This window comes from Betta splendens, chromosome 21 (genome assembly GCF_900634795.4).
Source record: "Betta splendens chromosome 21, fBetSpl5.4, whole genome shotgun sequence".
NCBI classification, from domain to species: domain Eukaryota; kingdom Metazoa; phylum Chordata; class Actinopteri; order Anabantiformes; family Osphronemidae; genus Betta; species Betta splendens.
In genome coordinates, this window is record NC_040899.1 from 13949248 (window position 1) to 13972316 (window position 23069).

At 42.7% G+C, this 23069-nt stretch overlaps 3 protein-coding genes across 4 annotated transcripts in view; all 3 read left to right on the plus strand.

Moving 5' to 3' along the window:
- The first annotated feature begins 61 nt into the window (after nt 1-61).
- On the plus strand, nt 62-10459 carry parp14rs1 (poly(ADP-ribose) polymerase family member 14-related sequence 1). Its single transcript, XM_029136240.3, has 17 exons — nt 62-236; nt 335-435; nt 815-845; nt 3151-3357; nt 3499-3720; nt 3803-6051; nt 6304-6537; nt 6639-6857; nt 6979-7057; nt 7306-7452; nt 7642-7707; nt 7877-8053; nt 8148-8375; nt 8455-9066; nt 9146-9282; nt 9472-9646; nt 9739-10459. The coding sequence occupies exons 1-17, from the start codon at nt 62-64 to the stop codon at nt 10020-10022; spliced, it is 5343 nt and encodes a 1780-aa protein (XP_028992073.1). The 3' UTR covers nt 10023-10459.
- A 485-nt stretch (nt 10460-10944) lies between these two features.
- On the plus strand, nt 10945-18769 carry esyt3 (extended synaptotagmin-like protein 3). Its single transcript, XM_029136241.3, has 23 exons — nt 10945-11625; nt 12190-12231; nt 12325-12459; nt 12565-12641; nt 12706-12775; nt 12852-12941; nt 13028-13083; nt 13154-13274; nt 13355-13531; nt 13852-13934; nt 14200-14248; nt 14383-14472; nt 14605-14667; nt 14757-14813; nt 16002-16073; nt 16187-16273; nt 16564-16713; nt 16827-17245; nt 17327-17425; nt 17525-17656; nt 17734-17839; nt 17936-17985; nt 18341-18769. The coding sequence occupies exons 1-23, from the start codon at nt 11272-11274 to the stop codon at nt 18378-18380; spliced, it is 2619 nt and encodes an 872-aa protein (XP_028992074.1). The 5' UTR covers nt 10945-11271; the 3' UTR covers nt 18381-18769.
- Nucleotides 18770-19352: 583 nt separating this feature from the next.
- Nucleotides 19353-23069, plus strand: part of dnah7 (dynein, axonemal, heavy chain 7) — a 51880-nt gene continuing 48163 nt past the window's right edge. The window contains exons 1-10 of one of the 2 annotated variants that reach the window (XR_008693381.1): nt 19353-19618; nt 19885-19975; nt 20075-20240; nt 20437-20500; nt 20687-20867; nt 20966-21038; nt 21236-21361; nt 21732-21851; nt 22108-22291; nt 22494-22673. Coding sequence is in view for 1 of the 2 variants with exons in the window: in XM_029137063.3 (XP_028992896.1) it covers nt 19550-19618; nt 19885-19975; nt 20075-20240; nt 20437-20500; nt 20687-20867; nt 20966-21038; nt 21236-21361; nt 21732-21851; nt 22108-22291; nt 22494-22673 (1254 nt within the window). In the remaining variant the exon portion in view is untranslated. The remainder of the gene's footprint in view (nt 19619-19884; nt 19976-20074; nt 20241-20436; nt 20501-20686; nt 20868-20965; nt 21039-21235; nt 21362-21731; nt 21852-22107; nt 22292-22493; nt 22674-23069) is intronic. The other variant, XM_029137063.3, reaches the window with a different exon arrangement.

Consider the following 23069-nt stretch of genomic DNA (forward strand, 5'->3'; position numbering starts at 1 on the left):
TTTCGTTTCGCGAGAAACAAAAGTGAAAGTTAAGTCAGGAGAGCCCGTCATTCCAGCAGAGATGGCTGGCGTCTATGCGTTCCCTCTGCTCGTCGAGCTGGAAGACAACAACTTTCCGAAATTAAAAAACAAATTGGTTAAATACTTTCAAAGTAAGAAAGCCAACGGTGGCGACTGTGAAGTTGACCATGAAAATGGGAGCGGGACAGCGACGCTGCGCTTCCGGAGAGAGGAGGGTAAGTGTGGGTCACGGTACAGTGCGCTGTCATTCACACAAGCAGGAGTTATTATCATATTAGCTTTTAATTGTTGGTGTTTATATATTTCCTCACAGATCAGCGAAATGTTTTGAAGAAGGAGACGCATGAGATCCAAGTGGATACAAGCGTCCTGAGGATGAAGGTCCGCTTACCCACGGAGGAGAAAAAAGCTCAGGTACAAAATGACACAAGTCACGCGAAATGGCATCAAAACAAACGCTGTCAGCTGCTTGGCTTGGTGTGGGTGTCGTTAGACGCTTTGTGACGTCATCGTATAATTCTATGTGGGCGAAAGCCAAAGAGAAACCTGCTCCTGACTATAACATTAACGCTCGACGTCACATCTGCATGTGTCTGTAAGGAAGAGGCCTCTGTAGCTTATATGTCTCTGGTAGAAATGTGAGTTTGAGCTATTTGGTCACGTGATCCAGAATTTATTATTATTATTTTCTTGTAGTGTAATTATTATTACCTGTTCAGCTGGATTCGTACTCAGGTCCAGTCAGACGTCAATAATTCCGAACTAAATCTGTGCTTTCGTTTGTTCTACTTAGGAAGCTCCACCCAACACAGTCCAAAAGAAATGTAAGTTCCATGTAAAATAACGTTTTACTGTTTTTTTTATTGAATGAGGATGAAACAATGAAGATAAAATGTCAATGTTGTGACACGAGGCACGAACACAGGCACGTTTCTTTTAATGTCACACTGCATGTCATATAACACCTGACAATGTGACAGTTGTTGTTGTTGTTGTTGTTGTTGTTGTTGTTGTGTAGTGGTGGATAGTGCTTGTCATGGGGTATATAATACAGTAAATACGCAGGCATCTGACAGTGCATGGTATTGGATACTACTGCATGACATGTTAACAGAGCTCACAGCGCTTGACATACAGCCCCTAAAGGAAATGTAGCATAAACAACAATTTCCTGTTGAAACAATGGAATGTACACATAGTATATAAGTGCATGGGGTTGACAAGAGTTTCTGTTTAAGTTGTACAAATATATAAGCTTCTATTTTCTAAAACCATAAAATAGTTTGTGGCCTATGAAGAAGAAAACAAAAATGCAATCCTCAACTACCAACTATTGTGTTTTCTTACAGTAGATTATTATCAGGGCTCATTTTGATTTCAAGCCATGCCAGTAAGACTTGTCATTGAAAAGTAAACCAAACACCTTTGCCAACTACCAGATAGCAGCCATAGCTCAAGGAAAGGCAGAGTTTAACCATTCATCTTTTTTCAGCATACAAACGGGTGCCCTGGAAAAAAATGGGATGGATGATTCCCAACATGAAGTAGAAGTGTCCTGCAAAGTAAAAGAAAAACTCTTGACCTAGATTTGATCTCATTTTTTTCCCTTCCTAATCCAACCAACCAGTTTGAAACTTCTTTTGTTTAACATTCATTTATAATACAAATGATTTCTAATATTTGTATTTAAGGTAAGTTTCTAAGGCTTGGGCGCAGATCAGCTGCTATGCATGATGCTCTTTTTTTTCCTATTGTACATGTTCAAGGTCCATTGTACCTTTATTATCCTCAGGGCGGGAAAATAGTTCACAGGCATCAAATAAATAAAATAAATACATAAAACGCATAATAATCAAGATTTTACACAAACCATGTTGTCATGAATCAGACGGAAGCAGGGAACAAGTACAAATCACCTGTTAAACGTGACCGTTCTACATTACATAACACTACTTTACACAAACTGTTTAACCTACACACAAATATTAGGGTGTTAATAATAATCAATATTCAAATGGTCTCATAAAGCTTTTGATAAACATACAGTACATATGCTGTAATTTTGCACATACTGTAGCAACCTGTGACTCAAAGCCCAAATTATTGTCAACCCCAGTGCCCAGATACTTACACTGCAGCACAAGCAAAAGGTCTGTAACTCTATGAATGATTTGTTTGCACAGTAGTCACTTCATACTGTGTCCTATTAAACCCTTTTTTACACAGCAAGTAGCTGTAGTAGATACACCTGGTAAAATATAGTAAGAACTGCAATATTTTCCTTTTCAACCAGGGTAGAACATTTTTTACAGTATGTGTATTTGGGTAGGGCCTGTATTCTTTAAATTGTTTGGCTCTCTTTAGAAAGTTAGTATCAGGTGAAACGTGATTACACGTCACCTTTTCTAGTTAATGAATGCAGTCACCTTAATACTTTGGTACTGCATGCACGGCCATGACACAGGTGTTGGTTGGCCATATGAGTATTTCCAGACCTTGGCCACTAACATTTACCATTAATTATTGCAGTCGAGCCTATAGTAGTACAGAACATCTCGGCACCCCCTGCTGAAAAAAAAGGCGAGTTCACGCGTCACAGAAAGTCCTAGAATGTCACGAAGAGAAATGGCCAAGCCTTCTCACCTCCACTAATACCTTTACTGCCACCAGTCACCAAGGACCAGCAGGTAATAGTCACCTACATGAACAAAAGCAATGAATAACACAATGTTTATGTATTGACAGATGTAAAATAAAGCACATCTCTTCGGGTAGTACTCATCATCATGTTATATTTGGATGCAGGATGTGAATTGGCACTTCCACAATGGTCCATTGTTAGATGTTCTGTCTTTTTAAATGACTTTTGATCACACACATACTGTGCATGAGCAAAGATTAGTTTTTATAAGCAATATTGGTATGTTTTTTCCGAAACGTTCCCCAGGTTCGGTTGTTTTTTTTGGTCTTTTCCAAAACCTTTTCTTTCTAATATTTCATTTCTTTTGTAAGGCAAGGAGTCAACATCTTATGTTGTCTTTGACCTTCAGATTATTTGGCATCACCTGGATATTGAAATGTTGGATGTGTTCACCCTCTCAGTATTAATTTCTCATTTATTCTCATTAGTACCCTCAGGTGCCACAGCTGAAGTTCTGAAGGAGGCAAAAGACGATGAGGAGCTGTGCTCCAACTACGTTTTAGGAAATATTGCCAAGTTAAACCAAGAGTTTTTGGAGATGCTTGTTGAGAATATTGTAAAGGATGCTGACTCCAAAAACTACACTTTGGAAATCATTCCTTACACGTTCTCTGCTGTGGTCAGTTTCCCAAGAGGTAAAGCTCTGTAATAGTTATAACTATGTTTATTTATAGAGTAGTTTTTTTGTCTAGTTTTTTAGACATAGTTGTAATGTTTAAATTCTGTGTTTTTTATGATTAATCTATAATTCATCTTAACCTTTATCACTGTCTCAGAAAACACAGACTTTGTGAAGAAATGTCTTGAAAACAGGACATTCAAGAATCAACAGTTATCAGTCCGCCCTCTCGAAGTCACAACCCAAGTGTTGGCTGAAGACATTAGTCTGGGTGAGGATATCCTCCGCATGGTTTTTGAGAATGCAGGCGGGACTGTGGAAAAAGTTGTGCTTAATCAAGTGGAACAGTCTGCCATCATCACCTTTAAAGACCATAAAGGTAGAGCAGTAACAGGACATGTTAAACTACAGTAATGTGTTAATAGAGAAATGTGACCTTTATTGTCATATTTGTTCCACAGATGTTCAGAAAATCTTGAAGAAAAAGCAGCACTTTAAAGATAAAGAGCTCAAAGTTTACCCTTTTTATAAATCTTTGGACACAGCTCTTTATGGAAAAGACAAACCTTCACTGAAACTCCCTGACTGTGTGTCAGAAACTATTGATGAAAGTCTCCGGAGATACTTAAGTCGCAGTCAGTCAGTGGCAGCAGCTATTCACAATGAATTGGCTAAACACTTCTGTAAAGTAAACTTCAACCAGTCTCCTGTTTGCTTGAGCCCTGAAGCATCTTTGCTACAACAAAAAGAGGCCAAAGCCATCATCAGAGAATGGAACCAAACCGTGAAGTCAACCTTCGCTGAAGCCATGTCAAAATTCAAATCTCTGACGTTTCATCCAGAGTCAGAGGCGTGGCAAGAGTCTGAGGACAAGATCAGACAGCTGTCAGAGAGGGAGGACGTGGCCGTGATGCCTGATAAAGCCAGTGGAGTTATATTAGTGGCTGGGCCTGTGGATCATGTCACCAGGCTTGAGAAAGCTTGTTCTGAAGTTTTGAATGAGATTGGCAGAAGGGTGCACAGAGAAAAGTCTAGTTTAACTGACGAAATGAGAATGTCACCATCGACTTTCCACATTCTGTATCAAGACGGTCTTAAGGAGAAGCTGCTACGTGTTTACCCAGAACTTAAAATGTCGTTCATCAGGGACAGATCAGTTCTTGCGATAACTGGCTTAAAGGATGAGATTCTTGCAGCAAACAAAGTCATATATGACGCTATATTAGCTTTAAAACGTCAGCATTTAGATTTACATGAATTTGTACTTGACTTGTTGAAAGATGAAGATCTAGAGGAGCTTTCTGAGGTTCTCCTCATATCTGATGGGATGAATGCAGCATTTGAGAAAACCCCACACAGTGTCCAGCTTCTGGCTGTGTCAGATCGAGATCTGAAGAATGCAGGAGAGCACCTGAGGAAAATGTTAATATCTGAGCCCATTGATGTTGAAGATGAAAAAGTTCTGAAAATGCCAGAGTGGAAGCGACTAGTGGACAAGTTTGAGTTTGATAACAGTGGAACATGGAGAAAAATCAGAATCCACACACCTGGTGAACAAGTTGTGGTGTGTGGCCACAGGCAGAGAGTCCAGCTGGTCACTAGTGAGTTGGAGGACTTTCTATCACAGAATGCCAGCATTGAGGAGGTGGTTTCAGCTAATTACAAAGCCATAGCGGAATACGTTCAACCTCGTATCTCTAAGTTGGGGGAAGTGGTCAAACACGTGAAAGTGTCTTACACAGAGGATTTAATCTGCCTAAGTGGTTCTAGAGCTGATGTTTCAAAGTGCAAGAGCCGGGTTGAGGACCTGGTGTGTTCTGTCGTCTTTGAAGAGGTTAAAGTGGTCAAGCCTGGAGTGAAGAAGCTCTTCAAGGATAAAAAAGGCATGTATACTGACTTACTGCGAGGGGAGACTGGATGCCTGGTTAAACTGGGTGATGACGCTGATGATGGACAGGATGACTTGGCCAACAGACCCAAGCCTGTGTACCAGCTCCAGACGCCCGATGGAGTGGACATAGCTGTTTGCAAGGCAGATATGTGCAGCTACCCAGTGCACGCGGTTGTTACTTCCTCGACTCAAAACTTAAAGCTTGATGGTGGCCTTGCAGCAGCACTTCTAAAAGCTGCAGGTCCTCAGCTGCAGGATCAGTGTAACAAGATATTTAACTCGAGGGGACAGCTCAGTCCTGGAGAATGTGTCATAACGGATGCAGGAGGACAGCTGTGCTGCAAAAAAGTCATCCATGCAGTGGGACCCCTTTATGATTCCAATAAGCATCCAAAGGTTGTGGCACAGTTGAGAAAAGCTGTTCAAGGAAGCCTGGAACTTGCTGAACAGCACAACTGTGTCTCTGTGGCACTGCCGGCCATCAGCAGGAGCCAGGGGTTTAATCTCAGTGTTTGTGCAAGCACGATTGTCAAAGCAGTAAAAGAGTTCTGTGATGAGAAGTATGAGGACAACTGCATTAAAAGTATCCATTTTGTGAACAATGAGGACACTGTGGTCCAGGCTATGGAGGCCGCTGTGAGGCAGGAGTTTGGAAACCATGGAGTCAATCCCTCCCAGCAGGTCCCCCAGACCAAAGCCATAAAGTCTCCCCTAAAACAAGCTGGAACATCCAGCTCTGACCCAAACTGCTTGGGACAAGTGCAAACCAAGGAGGGCTTGGACCTCATCCTGATGAAAGGAAATATTGAGAAGGCAACGGTAATTAGCATTTCTTTTATTATGTTACAATAAGAACAAATGATTGGAAGCATTCCAGTTGCCTTCAGACCAAAGGTGCTGTTATGTGGCAGCTGGACATTTAAAGTTCAAACAGGTCAAGTTGCTACTGAACAGAAATTTGTGTTAAAGTCTAACCTAAGAATCTTTGCACACATATTATCACATCTACTGTTAAAGCAGTTACTTAAAAACATGACAAAAACTGAGAACTTCCTGTTAACACATCCTTAGACGGAGGTGACCGTGAACTCTGTGGTTGGTAAAGATCTTAACCTGAGCCAAGGAGCAGTTTCAGGTGCCATCCTTCGTGAGGCTGGGCCCAGCCTTCAACAGCTGGTAACAGCCCAGAATGCCACCGGTGCTGTTGGTGAAATTATTATCACGGCTGGCGGCAACCTGAAGAGCAAGCAAGTCTTCCATGCAGTTACTCCTCACTGGGACAAAGGAAAGGGAACAACTGAAAAGGTAATGAGTCGCCGTAAGAACTGCTCAGGTTGTCCTCAATCCATCTTGACTTGTCTTAGTTTGTGGTTCTGTCTAAACATCATTCATATTTTACCTTACAGATCTTAAGTGGGATTTTTAAAGACTGCTTGAACAAAGCAGAGGACACTGGTCTCACTTCCTTGTCCTTTCCCGCCATCGGCACTGGAAACCTGGGTTTCCCTAAAGACCGTGTAGCCACTTTGATGTTGGATAGAATTTTAACATTTAGCAGTAAGAAACCTAAACATTTGAAAAAGGTGATGATTGTCCTTTACTCTGGAGACGCAAATACCATCCAGGTAAGAAAACAACAGTACTTTACACGTTACTAATTCAGCTGACTCACTAATCAGCTCTCGCTAGCACTGATGCTATGCTCAAAGTAGAACGTGTCTGCGTTTGTCTTCCTTTTGTCGCTAGGTTTTCAGTGATGAGTTTAAGAAGAGGTTCCCCACTGCCACTGCTGCTAAAACGGCTCCAAATCCTCCACAAAGTCAAGGTTCACAACATTGTCTCTACACATTAATCAGAAATTCTACAGTTGCTCACTGAACAAAGGCTGTTTATTGTGTTTGGCAAATAATAAAAAAAGGCTTTGTACATTTACACAACGTTGACTAGTAATCAAGGAATATTATACTATTAAAGTATACAGTATAATATTTTTACAAGACAACAAAAATGACCTTTACTTCATGGCAGCGTCTGTTTTTTTCACTGCTGATTCTTTGTCCCCTTTGCGTCCAGGTCCCTTCTCTAAAGTTGTCTCGACCTCAGGAATGCATGAGACCAAACTGGGAAATGTGGCCATACAGGTTGTCACAGGAGACATAACCAAGGAGAACACTGATGTCATCGTCAACTCCTCCAATGAAAGCTTCTCTCTTAAGTCAGGTAAACCACAGTGACAACCTGATTGATTGTCAGACAAAACAATTATAATTGAAGAATATAATTTAACTAAATTCGAAGAACTATTTCCTAGCTTTTTATTTCGATTGATATATACAGTAAATGTCTGGATGGTGGAGTGGATAATACACATGAGCAGTATATTAAATGTATTACTCACTGTCCTTTTAGGTGTATCTAAAGCTATTCTGGATGCGGCTGGACAGGCGGTTGAAGCAGAATGCCAAACACTAATCAGTAAGCAAATAAGTCACAGTTGATCAATAACCAGTGCCTGGATTTCACAAAGGCAATAATTAACCATATTCTCACATCAACATCATAACACTAGATGGTTCATTACAGAAGTGACCTAGATTCAAAAGACAGTATAAGGATTAAGATGGTTTGTTATTCACATCCTCAGCTGCTCAGCCCAACCAAGGCATGATAATGACCCAGCCAGGTATCCTCAAGTGTAAGAAGATCCTCCATCTGGCTGGACAGACGGACCCATTAAAAATAAAAAAGGTTGTCAAAGATGCCCTTCAGATGTGTGTGAAACACAGCTACACCTCGGTGTCTTTCCCAGCCATTGGCACAGGTGAGACATGTCAGCGGAGCTGATCCAAAAGGTTCTGAGTCAAACTTACGGTAAATAATTTTAATGGTTTATAATTCATGCTGTATCATTTTAGGTCAGGGGAGTGTGCAGGCTGGGCAGGTGGCAGATGCCATGTTGGATGCAGCGATTGAAGTGCTGACCCAAAACACTTCAAGCTCACTGAAAACAGTTCGGATAGTCATTTTCCAACCACCTATGCTGAACGACTTCTACAACAGTATGGACCAAAGAGTGCAAACAGACAAAACTGATGCCAAGGGGAAAAAGGGGCTGTTGGCAAGCTTTGGCTCTGCATTCATGTGTAAGTACAAAATATATTTTTCCCATAATGAGTTTTGAATGTTAAATTCTGACATAGAGCTGGAACTTTGTTCTTTCAGCATTATTTACTGGTGGAGCTGCCCCACCTCAGGATGGAGAAGACTTTATAATAGAGGCACTAAAAGTAGACCCTGCTTGCTTCCACATTTGTGGCGACACACAGACTAATGTAGATTTAGTCAAGACGCGGATAAACGAGCTGATATCCAGTGAGATAAACGCCACCACCATTTCAGAAAAGGCCATCCTCCACTTTTCTGACGCAGACTACAACAAAATAGCTGATATCCAGAGGAACCTGGGCGTGAGCATAAGAACCAAAAGCAAGAATGGTGATGCCTCCATCACCATTGAAGGACTCAGCAAAGATGTGCTCAAAGCCTCCACCCAAATTCATAAAATGATGTGGGAGGCCAAAAACAAGGAGGAGCTGCAGAAGAAGATTGAGATGACGAGCTCACTTGTAGATTGGCAGTACCAGCCGCAAGGGCTTCAGTATGAGCATTTTGATGAAACAGACAATTATCACCTGGAGCAAGCGATGAACGACAAGAAAAAGACTGTAACAGTTAAAATCAAGGGACAGAACTACACTGTCACCATGTCAAAGAACCAGGCCACCAACAGCCAGGGACAAACCGTGCAGATAAAGAGGGTCAACAAACTCCAAGGTATTTCAGTGTCTGCAGTAGTCGTCAATAGTTTCATTATTATTCATCATTATATAAAGGATATTGTTTATGCCACTAGCTGAGGACATACCTGAACACTGGGATCCAATGCCAGACACCGATATTTGTAAGGTCGTCCCCATCAATGCAGGAACACAAGAGTACAACGAAGTTGTTAATCTGTTCAAGGCCACGTGTCCCCGAACTGTTATTAAGGTAATCTTCATTTAACCTGCACTGCTTTACTTTACTAGATCAGTGTTAATGAAGCTTCCTTTTTTTTTCACCTACTGATTATTCTTAGCAGAATCTCTAGACTACCGTGCTCATTTTTGTAGTGTTACATTGTGTTGTAGACATTAATATAGAGCAGAATGCATGAAATGTATTCTCCTCTTTGCTTAGGTTGAGAGGATACAGAACCGTGGGATGTGGAAAGGGCTGCTGGTCAAGAAGTACGACATGGAGCAGAGGAACGGCCATTTGAACAATATGAGGCGTCTGTTCCACGGCACCTGTCACACCACTGTGGACTGGATCAACAAATATGGCTTCAACAGGAGTTACGCAGGAAAGAATGGTGAGAGTTCCTTACATATTTCTTTGAATGTTGTGGAGTTGAAGCAAAGGTCTTAAATAGAAACTTGAGCTTTTTGTGCTTTATGGTTTCAGCTGCATGTTATGGCAATGGCACATACTTTGCTGTCAATGCCAATTACTCTGCTGCTGACACCTACTCCAAGCCAAAACCTAGTGGGGAGAAATACATGTACCTCTGCCAAGTGTTGACGGGGGAATTTACTACTGGAAGCGCAGGCCTGAGTGCACCACCAGAGAAGACCCCTGGCTCCTTTCAGCTTTACGACAGTGTTGTGGACAGACTGCCGACACCCAGCATGTTTATTATTTTCCATGATGCTCAGGCTTATCCTGAATATTTGATTACATTCAAGTGATGCGACAATGCATGGACGAAAAGTCAAAAGCCTTTCACCTTACACTGTCTAATAATAATCACTAATGATCGTTAATCAAAAAGAATAAAGACTTATTTCCTTGTTTATATACTGTAGTGCCTTGAAAATCTCTCAGTGAAAATGCTATTATTATTATAAATCACGCAAGCAAAAACCAGTGAATGAGTGAAACCTAAAAGTAGGATTACTGTGATAGTTTTCTTATATATTATGCGTATTGTAACACAATACACAGTTTTTGTCTGTGGAGAGGCTCATGGAAAGTACCTGCTCCGATCCAAGGCTTATCTGTGGTGTACTGGGTGTGATACATCAGGTTTTCAAACACTTCTGGTCTTAAAAAGAAAAAGTGAAAGTTAACTGCTGTTCCAGTAAACAATCCTGTTCAAATAAAAGCTGCAATCACCCAAAAATGACTTCACTGTTTGTGTTTTTTTGTGTTTATGAGAAAGGTAATTATTCCAGATTGGTCAGTGTAGAATATCTGAAAATAACTCAGTATATTACATTTTTACTAATTTTCAAATTCTGGGTGATCAAGTTTATATATATATTTTCTATCTGTTATGTACATGTCTCTCCATTGCCATAATACTAGGGTATTAAACATTTTAGGGTATTCTCAATGTTTAGTGACGCATTTTTATTACAGGCAAACCTGGGACATCATCATCATCGTCTCATCGCTTCACAGCTTTATTAAAATGAGACCCGTGTGCCGCCCTCTGGTGGCCGTTCAGCGTAAATGAGACCCGTGTGCCGTCTTTTAGCGCCACCTAGTGGCCGTTCAGCGTCAGCACCGCAGTGTCACAGGCTGAGATTTATGCAGCGTGACTACAACGCAGCGGGTGTAGTTTGTTATGTACTGACGATAGCGGCGGCAGCTTAACGGTACAGTGTAGCACACAAACAGGCCTCATCGGACAATTTAAATTAACTGTAGGGCTGTACAAGAAAAACAATCACCAGTGGAACTAGAGACGTTGGTGAAGAAGGACGCGTCTTTTGGGTTGCGCGCATTCTCCACCCGTGGGCGCAGGTGTGTCTAACAGGTGCGCGCAGGGAAGTTTCAAACACGGAAGTTTTCAGCGCATCACGGCTCATTTTACTACTGCACCTACGCCGAGTGCTGCGCGTCCGTCTGTGTCAGGACGCAGTCACAACAACAGCAACAACGGCAACAACTCGGGACTTCGGTAACACGAGCCCCGGCGGGATTCCGACCCCAATGGCAACCGCCGAACCGGTGCTGCCGAGCGGCCCGACGCCCGGAGAGACGCTCGGCGAGACGGAGCCGTTTGACGGCAGCGCGGAGAAGCTGAACTCGTCCGCCGTGAACCGCATGCTGATGGAGTTCCTCGTCTACGTGGGCAGAGCGCTCCTGCTCTTCTACCCCGTGTACCTGACGGGCTACCTGGGGCTCAGCATCAGCTGGGTGCTGCTGTGCATGCTGATGGTCACCTGGTGGCAGAAGAACCGCCAGTGGAAGGACACGCGCATCGGAACCGCGATCGACCTCGTGGACAACGAGACGAGCGTGATCGACCAGGAGCTGCGGAGCGCCCTACAGATGGCCTCGTGGGTACGTACCCACGCGGGGTGGCGGACCCACGTCACAGGCTGTCCCCGAGCAGCTGATGGGGGGGAACTGGCGTGAGCCCAGTAACATATGTTCAAACCAGCCTCCCACTCCACGTTCACTGTTGACCTGACAACATTACGCTTTATTTGCGTGACACGGCGTCACCTCCAGGAGCGTTGATCCGGTCGAACGTGCTCTTATTTTGCAGGATGTCGCTCCTCTCCACATTTGATTGCGCCACACCCACTGACACGGTGACTCATTGTGGCAACCAAAACACACAACGCGGTCGCAATGGTTCAACTGGTAGCTGTGTAGTCGGATTTAACTGGTGAGGGAAGACTGTGAAAGAATGTGATGGTTTGAAAGGCTGAAGCAATGTGCAGTTGAGACATGCAGGTTTTGTGGTTGCGTTGCAGCACGAACACACTGATTGCGTCCCTGGTTCCCAGGCACAGTGTTTTAAAGCTGTCAAGAGCCTGAATAAAACTAAAAAAATCCTAGTCTGTCATGAAATTGAATGAAAAAAGCGTGAAATCTCACAGAGCATGTGTTTGTTTTTAGGTTCAGTTCTCTGAAGTGGAAAAGGTTGACTGGATCAACAAGGTAAAGCCTCTCGCTGCCTCTGATGCGTGCGTGCGTGCGTGCGGCATGTGATCTCCTCCGCGCTGACGCTCCGCCGGTGGTTCTCACGTCCAGGTTCTGGAGCAGGCCTGGCCCTTCTTCGGCATGTACATGGACAAACTCCTCAGACAGAAGATCCAGCCGACCGTCAGACTCTCCAACGCCGCGCTCAGAATGTTCACTTTCACCAAAGTCCACTTCGGACACGTGGTGAGTTGGAACCGAACCCTCGCCAGTGTATTTCACTGCAACCGGACCCACGGACCTGAAGGCGGGGGGGGGGGGTTCTTTTTGAATGTGTTTTGCCCATTCCAGCCGCTCAAGATCACGGGGATGAAGGTGTACACGCACGAGGTGGATCAGAAGGAGGTCATCATGGACATGAGCATATGGTGAGTCTGCTCGTGGCCCCGTTGGTTTGTCCAGTGTGTTCCGGGCTCATGATTCGCTTTTCAGTTACAACGGCGACGTGGACATCCAGGCCACCGTGAAGCCGCCCATCACCGCTGGTATCAAGGAACTCAAAGTGAGCCCCCGCCTCTCCCGCCCGCGTCTCCTTCTCGCTGCAGCTCGCAGCTCGTGACCCCTCTTGTGCTCCGCAGCTCACCGGGATGCTCAGGGTCATTCTGCAGCCCCTCATTGGTCAAGCGCCGCTGGTGGGCGGGGTCACCTTGTTTTTCATCCGCCGCCCGGTGAGCGTCCGCATGTTTATTCCGTTCGTGTGCAGTTTTGCTCGTTGTGACGTGGACGTGACTGTGAGGCTGCGTTTCATGTTCAGACGCTCCAAATCAACTGGACCGGCGCCACCAACATTCTGGACAGCCCGGCCTTTGGGTGAGTGTTGTCACGGTGCTGATGTTGGTCTCAGCCGTGGGCGTCTCTCATCGCGCCTCTCCTCTTCCAGCACCTTCTCTGAGGAAACGGTCATCAACATCGTGGCCTCTCTGATGGTGCTGCCCAACCGGATGTGCTTCCCCCTCATAGACCAGGTCAAAATGGACCAGATGCGGTTCCCCCTGCCTCGTGTATGTACGACCTCAACTGCAGCCGTCTCAGTGTTAGCTGTTGCACCGACCCACTTAAACAACGGACCTCTCCTGCTCAGGGCGTGGTCAGGGTCTACGTGGTGGAGGCCCAAAACCTGGTGGCCAAGGACACGTACATGATGGGTTTGGTGAAGGGCAAATCGGACCCGTACGCAAAAGTCAGAGTCGGCGATCGGACTCTGAAAACCAAGACCATCAAACAGAATCTGAACCCGATATGGAACGAAGTGTATGAGGTAGGGTTGTTCACGGACTGCACCTCCTCCACCCGCACCATGAAAAACCATCACTTCTTGGTGTCTTCACTGTAGCACATTTTCTTACAGATGATTTAAATTTGAAATGTGCAAAAGTAAAATAATGGAAGTAACGTAGAATTTTAGTTTTTTTTTGTCCAACCTGTGGTTCGATCACGTCGTCGCTGAGCTCTACTGAATCTGTCCAACCTGTTCTGTGCAGTCATTTCTTCTGTATTCAGGTCACTGAACAGAACGAGTCTTTGTCTTGATGCAAAAGACGTTTTATCAATATTGGCCTTCTCTTCGCTTGGTTGCAGTATGTCGTCCATGAAGCCCCAGGGCAGGAGTTGGACATAGAGTTATTTGATGAGGACACGGATAAAGACGATTTCCTTGGAAGGTAAGACGCGGTCTAATAAATGAACGCACACATTGTTGACTGTTGGCTGTGCACCATCTTTGGACGCCATCTAAAGCATTTTATCACTTAATGTTTAGCATATTTGACCCCTGTTATCAGGTCAGCTCTGCCTCAGGGCTGTGGAAGTACGATGCACTGCACAAAGACAAAAAACAAGCTTTTTCAGACGTCACACACGTTTTCATACTGATATTGTCTTGATTTTTTATACATAAAGTAAACCAATTCTTCACATTTGCATTAGGTTCAACCTGGATTTGGGAGAAGTGAAGAAGGAGAAGGAAATAGACAAGGTGAGTTTCTATGTGGTGTCCTTACAGAGGATGAGGAGGGTCTTTGCATCATGTGACTCTATTGAAACCATGGGCGACTCTTTTGTGGCCCTTGGATCGATGGCATGTTGATGGATGAACTCGTGCTGTGTTAGTGGTATCCTCTGGAAGGGATCGAGAAGGGAAATATTCATCTGAAGCTTCAGTGGCTTTCCCTCAAGTCTGACTCCAGCCTGCTGAAGGAGGTAATTTCACTTCCATTCATGTTCATCAGGCTTATTTACTTCCCCAGCTCTTATTGTGCTGGTGAACATGGATGTGTGTAACCTGAATGACTGACCCAGTGTGAATCACCGTCTCCCTTCCCTGCGTCTCAGTCAGATAATGGCCTCGCCTGTGCCATGCTTGCCGTGTATCTGGACAACGCCTCCAACCTACCAGTAAGTGACCTCTGACCTCTAACAAGGATTCTGGTCTGCAGGAGATGTGCAACGAGGTTAAACCCACGTGCTGGTGTGTTTGTCTGCAGAAACACAGCGAGCTCACAGAGAATCAGAAGCATGGGAAGCATGTGAAGGAAGGCCGGGTAAGAGCAGAGCATTCACTTTACAACCTGCGAGAAACAGCCATGCTGACTCTGAGGTCTGTTCATGTAACCTCTGATTCAATAAACCTGAACAGTAATTGTCACGTGCACAGGTTTGAGCACCCTAATGTTCATGCTGCCATTAACTGTCAGGCCTAAACTGACTTGTCAGGACTTGTAGCACAGCCATTAGTGACTGTGAGCTGGTGACACATCCAGACTGACACCAAAAATGTGAGCATGACCAAGAATGTCGTGGTGTGGTGACGTCCAGACTCTCTGCAACACAGGGCACTTAGTTCTTGTTGTATTTCTGGCCTTTTCTGCACACTTGTAATGTAAATATATGTATCTATTGATTTTAAGTTTGAAAACCTACACATACTGCGCTGTACTGGAAGGGGTTCTCTAGAACTAGTGCAATGTCAGGTAACGAGCATTGGACTGAGGTCCTGAACGCTTAGTCATGTGTTAGTGTCTTGTTGTTAAATGAAAGTGTCAGTCAGATGCTTTCTGTTGAGGCTTCAGGTGAACTGGTGCCGGCCTCAGACTGGTATTTCTGGTTCGTCTGGTGCTTGACTGCCAATTTATGTGGGCGCGACTTTGGGAGCTGCTCCTTCTATTACTTCATTGAATAAACATCAACGTCCATTTACACATGGCAAGTCCATGTATAAGGTCACAGACAATGTTCTACTTTCTGTGAGGAACGTTGGACATGTTCAAGTTTTAGAAGCAGACTGACAAATTATATCTAATCAAGCTTTTTACCAGGAGAGCGTCTCAACACCGCCCTCTGCTGGACGCTCTGCAAAATAACACCCACAAACTAAAGCATTCAGAAGAATGTGTTCACGTTTAAGTTTCCTATTCCTAGAATGTTGATCAGATCAATGTTGAACATGATCAGTGCTCATTACTGGGCTAATTGTGTCTGCTTCCACTAGTATGCACATTCTTCAGCCAGTATTAAGGCTACACATTTGTTTTTGCTCATGTAAACATCTGTTTTTTGTTGATAGTCATTGCCACAAGCTTGAAGCATTTTAATTTTTGTGGGTTACACCCATGAAAAGCAGTTGAAATATGACTTTAATTAAAATAGTTTATTCACTGAAGCACTAGTCAAACCAAATCAATCACTATTTACAATGGCGTGGGTTTTACACTTCTATTTTTTTCTTTCAGATCACAAAGAAAAATCAAAACCCAAACTCCTTTGTGGAGCTTTCGGTTGATAGTCATATCCAGAAAAGCAAGGTACTGCTCTCCATTTGTGACCACACATTTCTCATTCTGTCCCTGGCCTTTTAAAATATTTGTGGTGCCAGCATTGGAGTTGTAAAAAACACGATATTGTCTTATTATCACAGATTGTGTTTGCATCCAAAGATCCAGTGTGGGAGGAGGGCTTCACCTTCTTTGTGCATAATGTTAAAACACAGCAACTCATTGTTCAGGTAATAAAATAACTTCATAAATACATAGAAAATGTTTCTTCCTTATATAACAAGTCAAGGATCTGAATAGGCCATTGCTGTATAAATAGTATTCTAATAAAAGTTTTAATGTTAAGGCTTCACATCTTAATTTTAATATAGCCTGAGAAATACACAAAAACAATGGTTTGATATTTATTTATTTATTTATTAAAGCACATGTAATTTACATGTAATCTTTTATTGTCAGGAGCTCTAAACTTGAATATATCCATTTAAAAGTTCTGTATTGTTGTGATTTTGTTGTTTAGGTCAAAGAGCCTGAGAAGAAGACGCAGCTTGGAGTTCTAGTGCTGCCCCTGAATCGGCTCCTGGGCACCTCCGACATGACGCTGGACCAGCGCTTCCCTCTGGAGCGCTCTGGAGCGAACAGCCAGGTCAAGCTGAAGACGGCTCTCAGGGTGGGTACACAGTGATACACACAGATATACACACTGATTCTACTTTAGCTTTAGCTTTATGTACAGGACATTACATTTAGCTTCTGGTTCTGGTTTCTTTTGTCTCACAACAGATTCTGAACGTGGAAAAGCCTCAACCGAAGGTTACGGTCAGTCCTCCTCAACAGGCAAAACAACAACAACAACAACAACAAGCGAAACCACCCCCTACCCAAGAAAAGAATGGATCTGTACCGACCCCCAGCGCTGCCCCTCCTGCTGCTGCTGGTTCCTCTAAACCGCTGTCCTCCAGCAGCGCCTCCCCCTCTCAAGCCCCACCCCAGGCCTCCCTTCCCATCCGGACACCTGACTCTCAGGACGGCTCCAAGGGAGACCCCCTGTCCCCCCGCCGTGGGTCCCTCCTCTCTTCTGAGACCAACCGCTCCTCTCCTTCCCTGGCGAACATGCGCCGGTTCGACTCCCACAGCCTGCTGTCGGACAACTCCATCGCTTCGTCCCGCTTTGACCTTTCGGAGGGCGCCATGTATCCAGAGTGAGTGTAGATCCTTGTTCTGTGTGTGTCCACTGTGCTGAGTTTCAAACTTTTATTGCAATGATCCTTTGATTACTACAGGGCCGTCAGGAACCATCAGGGTTCTTTTGGAGAGATCCACCTGACTGTTCGCTACGCCAACCTCAGACACAAGCTCATCGTCCAGGTTATTGCTTGCAGGTATGCCAGAATCACATAAAACGGCTTGAGCATATACTGTACATGTTAGTTTGATGACAAAGTGCAAACCTGGTAAATGAATGCATGTGTTGCCTACAGGAATTTATTCCCCTGCAGTGAGAGCGGCACAGACTCTTACGTTCGTCTGTATTTGCTCCCTGACCAAACCTGGAGACACCGGAAGAGGACGTCCGTTAAGAAGAAGACGGTCAACCCCAGTTTCGATGACAAGTATGTCCCGCGTCCCCGACGGCTGAATCCAGTTACTGCATATAATAAGACGGCATCTGCCACTTGTTTCGACACAGGTTTGAGTTTGACGTGTCACTCGAGGAGGCTCAAACAAGGAAGTTGGACGTGGCAGTGAAGAACAACAAAATGTTTCACAGACGGGAGAGGAAGGACATTGGAATGGTGGGTATCCAGTTTGTGATTGACCCAATAATCCCGACTGCAACTCAATCTGCATAATTGACAGATTTCTTTAACTTCAGCTATTTCTGTTTACAGGTCTTGTTAGATCTTTCACAGATGAATCTAACTGTAGGTGTCACAGAATGGTATGTTGTCTGCTTTTCTACTTTTATATACATGTACCACTGCTACTATATATTATGTATGTTGGCCAATTTTGGACATGTGGATTTTGATGTGTTATATCACATTTAGACTGAAGTTTACTAATATAAAGCGTATAGTACGTATGTCATAGTTGTATATGTTTAGTCGTTACTTACTTCAGTAAATCCTACGTAATTAACTTCTTTAAAGAACTTGATTTACCTTTTTCCTGTGTGTGCGTGCACGTGCGTGTGCGTGTCTGTGCGCGTGCGTGCACACGCGTGTGTGTCTGTGCACGTGCGTGCGTGTGCGCTTCCAGTGTTATACTAATGTTTCTTTTGTTTTCTTCTTAAGGTTTGAGCTCACACTTTCCGGTTTGAAGAAGTCCATCTAAGAAGTTAAGGTGTAAAAGTTGTGTTTGTGGCTTAAAGAGCCCATTCATCTTGGAGATTAGCAGATTTATTCGTCTTCCTGATCATCACAGCTTTTGTTTTTCCAAGCTTACCTTGAATACTGAGCATGCTCAGTATTGCATCTTGAAGTCTGTATGATCACTGCTGTTTAGATAAAATCTACTGGTCTAAGTTATATTGAGTGAAGAATTAGCCTCAAAAATGATCATCTATTTCATTTTCTATAAAGAAGAATATTACTGGCTGGAATGTTTTTAATTTAGATGTTCTATTTTACATATTTTTGTGAGAGTTATCTGTTACCTGTATTTTTACATGTAAATAGTTTTATTCGTTATTTGTGTGGAGGAATAAAAGGACCCTAAATATATTTGTGCACTAACACATAAATCTGTACATGGTGAATGTTTCAGCTGAATTTGTTTTTGGAAAGATGATTTTCATCACAGTGGAGCTGATAAACATACACAATGGTCAAAACAGCGATTTTCTGCAATAACGCTGAACTCAATAGTGAACCACCAAAAAATCACAACCCTTTAAAACCATATTTACTTTACGAAGACATAAACAACATCCTACAGCATATTATTCCCACAATACGTTGCAATGCATTTGACTGTAGCATTTACAGTTGGCAGAGTGTGAGCTGCCGAATCTATTTATGTTTTGTCTGTTTAAGTTGTTCATCAGTTGAAGAATAAACGACACATTTTAAAAATATTTGCCAAATGATATTTTTTTAATGTCATATATATATATATATATATATATATATATATATATATATATATATATATATATATATATATATATATATATATATACATTGCATGCAAATATAGCATGCAAATATAGTTAGTAGTATAAGAAACAGGCTAGTGCACGTAGCGTAGATTCAGCATATAGAACTTACAAAACGTTTTAAGTCACTGTTAAATAGTTTGTTACAATTAATTTAATTTAATACAATTTGTTACTATCCTCCATTCGACCCTACATTCTTCTGCCCCTAACGTCAACGATCATCAGCCTTTGTCGCCGCTAAGTGCTCCCACCACCGGGCCTTTATGCCCGTTGCTTCCTTAGCAACGACCCTAGCAACGACACAAGCGCGAGTTAGCTTACGGTAACTTCGCAGCGCTACCAAATGAGTTTAGCCCGGAGGAAAACGAATTTTGTTGATAATGTGTCATTCCGACCGCCAAACCCGCCACAGGTAAGTTTATTAAAGGCCAACAGCTCTGGCAAATAAACACAGTAACTATCTAAGTAACTGACGGTGCTATCTGCAATATAACGTAAAGTTAACGCTACTAGCCAAGACGACGGTCAACTTTTGTTAGAAACTTATCATTTAAAAGTCAGTTTTTCTTCTTTGGTATTTGACTATTTGTGCACTTTGCGCTTTAGCTGCAGTCAGCCTGGTTTGAGCAGCTGCCACCAGCGCTAAATGAACAGAACACTACTGGTTTCCTTTTCCAGGGACACAGGAAAGAGCCGTGGACGGAAAACCAGCCGAAACTACAGCAGAAATCTCAAGGAACCGTGGCGGTTGTGGGAGGTTGTTACTACGGTAAATTATTTTCACTGGGATAAAATGCTTTTATTGATTTACAAGTAGCACTAGGACTTTGGAGGTGCGGTGGCCTGAATTACGCGGCCTGTGCTGCAGGTGGCGCTGTGAGCGACGGGGCCGGTGCTGGACCCAGCCGGAGCCTGCTCCGCAGCGTGAGGGCCCCGCACGTGCCCGGGACCTCCACGCACGGCAGCGTCACGCGCACCAAGCTCAAAAACAAGAAGAGCAAGAACCTGCGTGAAACCCTTATTAGGTTCATATGGTGAGTTCTCCTGCACGGGCACGGCTTTCTGTTATGGGTTAGCAGCACAGGGCCCTAGCTATTTAAATTAACGCTCTATTTGAATGACAAATGCAATGCTATACTCCATGACTGAGCTAAATTACACTGCTGAGCAGGAGGTGCATTCATGTCTGCAGGGTGACAATAACTGAAGCGTGTTTTCCATTGTTTTTAGTCAGCAGCGTGAGGAGCGGGACAGCAGCTCTTCACCATTTACTGCAACGGATGACAATGAAATGGTAAGATGATAAACACAACACCATATATTAGAAGAAACCACAAGGACACAACAAATATTTAACCTATTGTTAATGAATTCCAGGATAGTTTGTAATCAGCATTGTCACTGAAACAGTGTAATTGGTTTAAAATATTACAATGATCTACCTGTTACTGATAATTGGTATTTTTCAATGTTACGACAGAGATATAACTACTACATCCAAAAAGGCATAGACCTGGAGAATGTCTATCCTCTGGATGATGTTTGGCTGCAAAACATTTTGGGAAAAGTTCCCTACCACCTGCGAGGCCTGAGTAGACAACTGGAGCTGCTCCTTGATGAAATAAAGGAGGAATACTTGTTCAGCATTAAGGCTGCAATCTGTATGTTTTTTTTATTAAGCTAAAATACATAAGAAATGAGTCATTTGTAATTTAACAAAGATTTTAAAATTAAATTGTGTTTTTTATATTGATTGCAGTAAAATATACATTCAGGGATTCACAAAAAAGTGCTCAGGACACGTCAAGAGATTTGCCCTCACACAGGCTTGAGTAAGTCACTGAGTTGTGATAGAGAATTCTGTTGCTTTGTCTTGTGAGAAGTAAGCAATGCCTGTACTTGTGTGTGTTGTGTGTTATGGCTGTTATGGCCAGATCACACTTAGATTCCTGGTTTCCAAAGTCTACAAAAATAACTAAGATTTACTTATGTATGCCAGAGTTAAAGAAGCTGTTCTTTATACTGTCAGACTGGAAGTATTGCCAAAACCATGGAATCAAGACTTTGTCCATGTGCAAAAAAAGATGAAAGAAAAGCTTCACTCTGTGAACCCCACTATGCTTCAAGTGCAGTCTCTCTGGCATGTCTCATACAAGTAAGCATACAAATCCTATTGTATTTTGGTTAAAAAACATTTTTATTATTGTGTTAAACTAAGGTAATGTAGGCGTTATTTTATTGAAGTTCTAAATATTTTTTCTTCTTTTTTGGTAAATTATAAATGGCAATATATATTTTTTAACATTTAAACAGTTTACTTCATATCTAAGTTCCCAGTACGCTAAAGGTTAATGACACATTTAGGACATTTATTGTTTTACAGTACGTTTTCATGCTTTATCCTTTTCTAAATTTTGTGACACTACTGAATTCTACTATGCTACACAAAGCTGAAAAACTTATAGAATTGCTATAATCAAAGTCTTTTTGTCTATAATATCCTGTTGGTGTTCATCTATTTGCAGAAGTCTCCGCCTGCTAGATGTAGATGAATTCCACGCGAGAGAGCAATCAATGGAGATGTCTGTGTTTCAGAAAATTGTCACCAGACATGTTGATAATACCAGAGGAATCATTCTTAAAAAGTGAGCTCACATCATTATCAATAGACTGTAGTAATAAGAATAAGAATAAGAAAGCCTTTAATAGTCCCACAATAGGGAAATTCCATTTCACAACAGCACAAGGCATGATACATAGAAGAAAACTACAGTAACAAATGAGAAGTTCAGCAACAAATCAATCAAATTAGGTTGAGTTTGCACAGTACAACACTGAACAGTAGTCAGAATGCAACATAATATAGGAAATGTAATCACCGCATTTGTGTTTTCATTCCAGCTGGATCCCTGAAGTTCAAAGCATTTTCTTCCAGGGCTGCAGACGCAAGCTGGTACCTTCTCAGAGCAACATGACCAAGCTGCAGTCTTTTTTTAACTGTGCGGCTGCCCTGATGACCTTTCAGCTACAGAACCTTGCCATTGACTCAATGAGGGACTATACAAAGCTGATTTCACAAGACTCGGTAGGAGGCAGTTTCAGATTTCAGACCAGTCTACATTGGATTTCCCCAACATTTAAACAGTCAGATGATTAATTTTTTGTGGGGTTTAAACAATTAATTATGGCCTAAACAATAGACATTCTATATATTGAGCTAGATGAGCAGAAGCACACACCATGCTGATGTGTTGTTTCTTTGTTTTGATTGCTCTCCACCGTTTTAGCAGTCGGAACGAGCCTTCGAGCACCCAGGCTTTGTCTTGGAACTGATCCTGGATGACAGGGACATTAAGTTTGAACCTGACTTCAAACTTTATGAGGAAACGCTCCTTAATGTGTATGAGTTCATGCTTAGGTCTATAAGCATGGTACCTCGTGTGGAAACCAAACTGTACCCTGACTGGGTAAGAGACAAAATGCACTGTGTGTCTGAAACTAATTGTGATAAGTAGAGTTGCTATGACCCATTTTGCCCTGACAAGCTACTTATTGTACTGATACAAAAATGCTGTTAAATCACTTTATTATTGTTGTTCATCCTTATGGTGACGATGCCATGTGTAGACGACATGTTAAACTGTGAATTATGCTTTCTATAGAGTGAGACAGATGGAAACAATGGAGACTTAGGCTAAAAGGAGAACAGAGACACGGATTAGTGTAACGTGACAGAATTAGTAGCAGAAATATTTGTAGAAATGTAATTTATTCCTTCTTCTGACAATGTTCTTGTCACAGATGTTCTAACATGCATAATGTGTTTGTTTCAATGCTTCAAATACAACTTGTTATTATTGTTT